Source organism: Lipomyces oligophaga, assembly GCF_038497815.1.
Source record: "Lipomyces oligophaga strain CBS 7107 unplaced genomic scaffold V1516scaffold_24, whole genome shotgun sequence".
In the NCBI taxonomy this organism is placed as follows: Eukaryota; Fungi; Ascomycota; class Lipomycetes; order Lipomycetales; family Lipomycetaceae; genus Lipomyces; species [Lipomyces] oligophaga.
The window spans coordinates 1-1,520 of NW_027117808.1; the positions used below are offsets into that span (position 1 = coordinate 1).

General features: G+C 48.1%; 1 protein-coding gene across 1 annotated transcript; it reads left to right on the top strand.

Moving 5' to 3' along the window:
- On the top strand, positions 1 to 922 carry V1516DRAFT_682754 (uncharacterized protein; the record flags this gene model as incomplete). Its single annotated transcript, XM_066923470.1, has 2 exons — positions 1 to 711; positions 858 to 922. Coding segments are annotated over 2 exons (765 nt in total), but the record flags the coding sequence as incomplete, so codon positions are not given.
- Positions 923 to 1,520: the final 598 nt, after the last annotated feature.

Genomic DNA, 1,520 nt, shown 5'->3' on the forward strand with positions numbered 1-1,520 from the left:
CGATATGCGCGTAGGGAGAGCTATTCAAACATGTATCAGGCGAAGCGGATGTTTTGGAACGAAAATCATACGGAGCTGCAAGTTCCGAGGGTGGGCAACGTAAGCACACAACAATTTCGGGTCGGACATAAGATGTTGATTGAGGAATGCGAGCGAGTGTTGTGGAGACATGTCATGTTTGGAGGAGAGCGGTTTGAGATTGCGATTGATGAACTGACGGACGATATGTCGATCCACCGATATGGTACCAACTTTACAGACCACGGGGCCAACGAGGGGATGTGCAATCGCTTGAAATGCGAGAGTGAGCTGATGAAGCGGATGGATAAGAGCAATGTTGGTCGGGCGATGAAGGCCGGATTAGCAAGAGGAGATTATCGAGTATTCCAGTCGTACATGGGTTTGGTTGACAAGTTTCGAGAGCTACTGTTGCTATGTATGCACACGGGGGGTGGCGGAGTAGCGAGGGGAACGGAGATCTTGGAAACACGAACGACGGACGGCAAGTTTGATAACCAACGGCGGAACTTGTATGTGTGCCATGGACTAGTTGTGGTGATTCAAAGATATGGTAAGACCGAGAGCCGGGCACGACGGGGAAGTAAGGAGATTGCGCGGTTTTTGCCATATCGGACGGGTCAAATGATGTTGATCTACTGCATGTATATTGAACGGTGGCTGCAAGCGGTCTTGTTCCGGATGAAAAGGGGGCTAGAGGTAGGAAGAAGGGTTGAGGTGAGCAGTTATTTGTGGAGCAATTGGAGGACAGGGAAGGTGTGGGAGACGGAGAAGCTTAGCCGGCTTTTGAAACACTATAGTGCGTTATACATGGGGGGGATCAAGATGGGAACTCTAACCTATCGACATGTGGCGGTCGCGTTTGCGAGGCGGTATACGGGATATGGAATTGAGGGAGAAGGAGATATGGAGGAGGAATTAGATGAGGTTGAAGAAGATCCGTACGAGATCCAGAGTGGGAGGACGGAAGAAGTCGGGCGGGCAATATATGGAGTGACGAATGTGTCGCCACAATATATATCGACGAAGATGTTTGAAGTTATGCGAGAAGTATCACGACGGTGGCATTTTTTTCTACATCTTGAGACGTATTCGAGAAAAAGTCGACACGGGATATTTGAGCAGGCAGATATATATTTACGACGGGTGCCAGAAGATCATTCGGAACCGAATCCGGTAAGTATGGATTGAATTTAGTAATGACGAAGATGAACGATGAACAAGGTTTGAGGGTTACTAAATTGAATATAGCTGATTGTGGGATTGTTTAACAATCGACGGACGGAATCAAGAACTAGTTTATCTCAATTGTCTGAATTGTCAATGTCAAGACCAAGTCGGATTCCAAGTCGCATACGAGGTGGCATAGGAGGTCGAGCACCAACACGAACACCACCTCGACAGAGCAGGCTGGCAAACTTAAGTACACCTCCGTCATTAGAAAGATCTGGATCGAGACGACGATTGCCACCAAGTGGGTTTGGAATAGGTTTGGAAGAGAG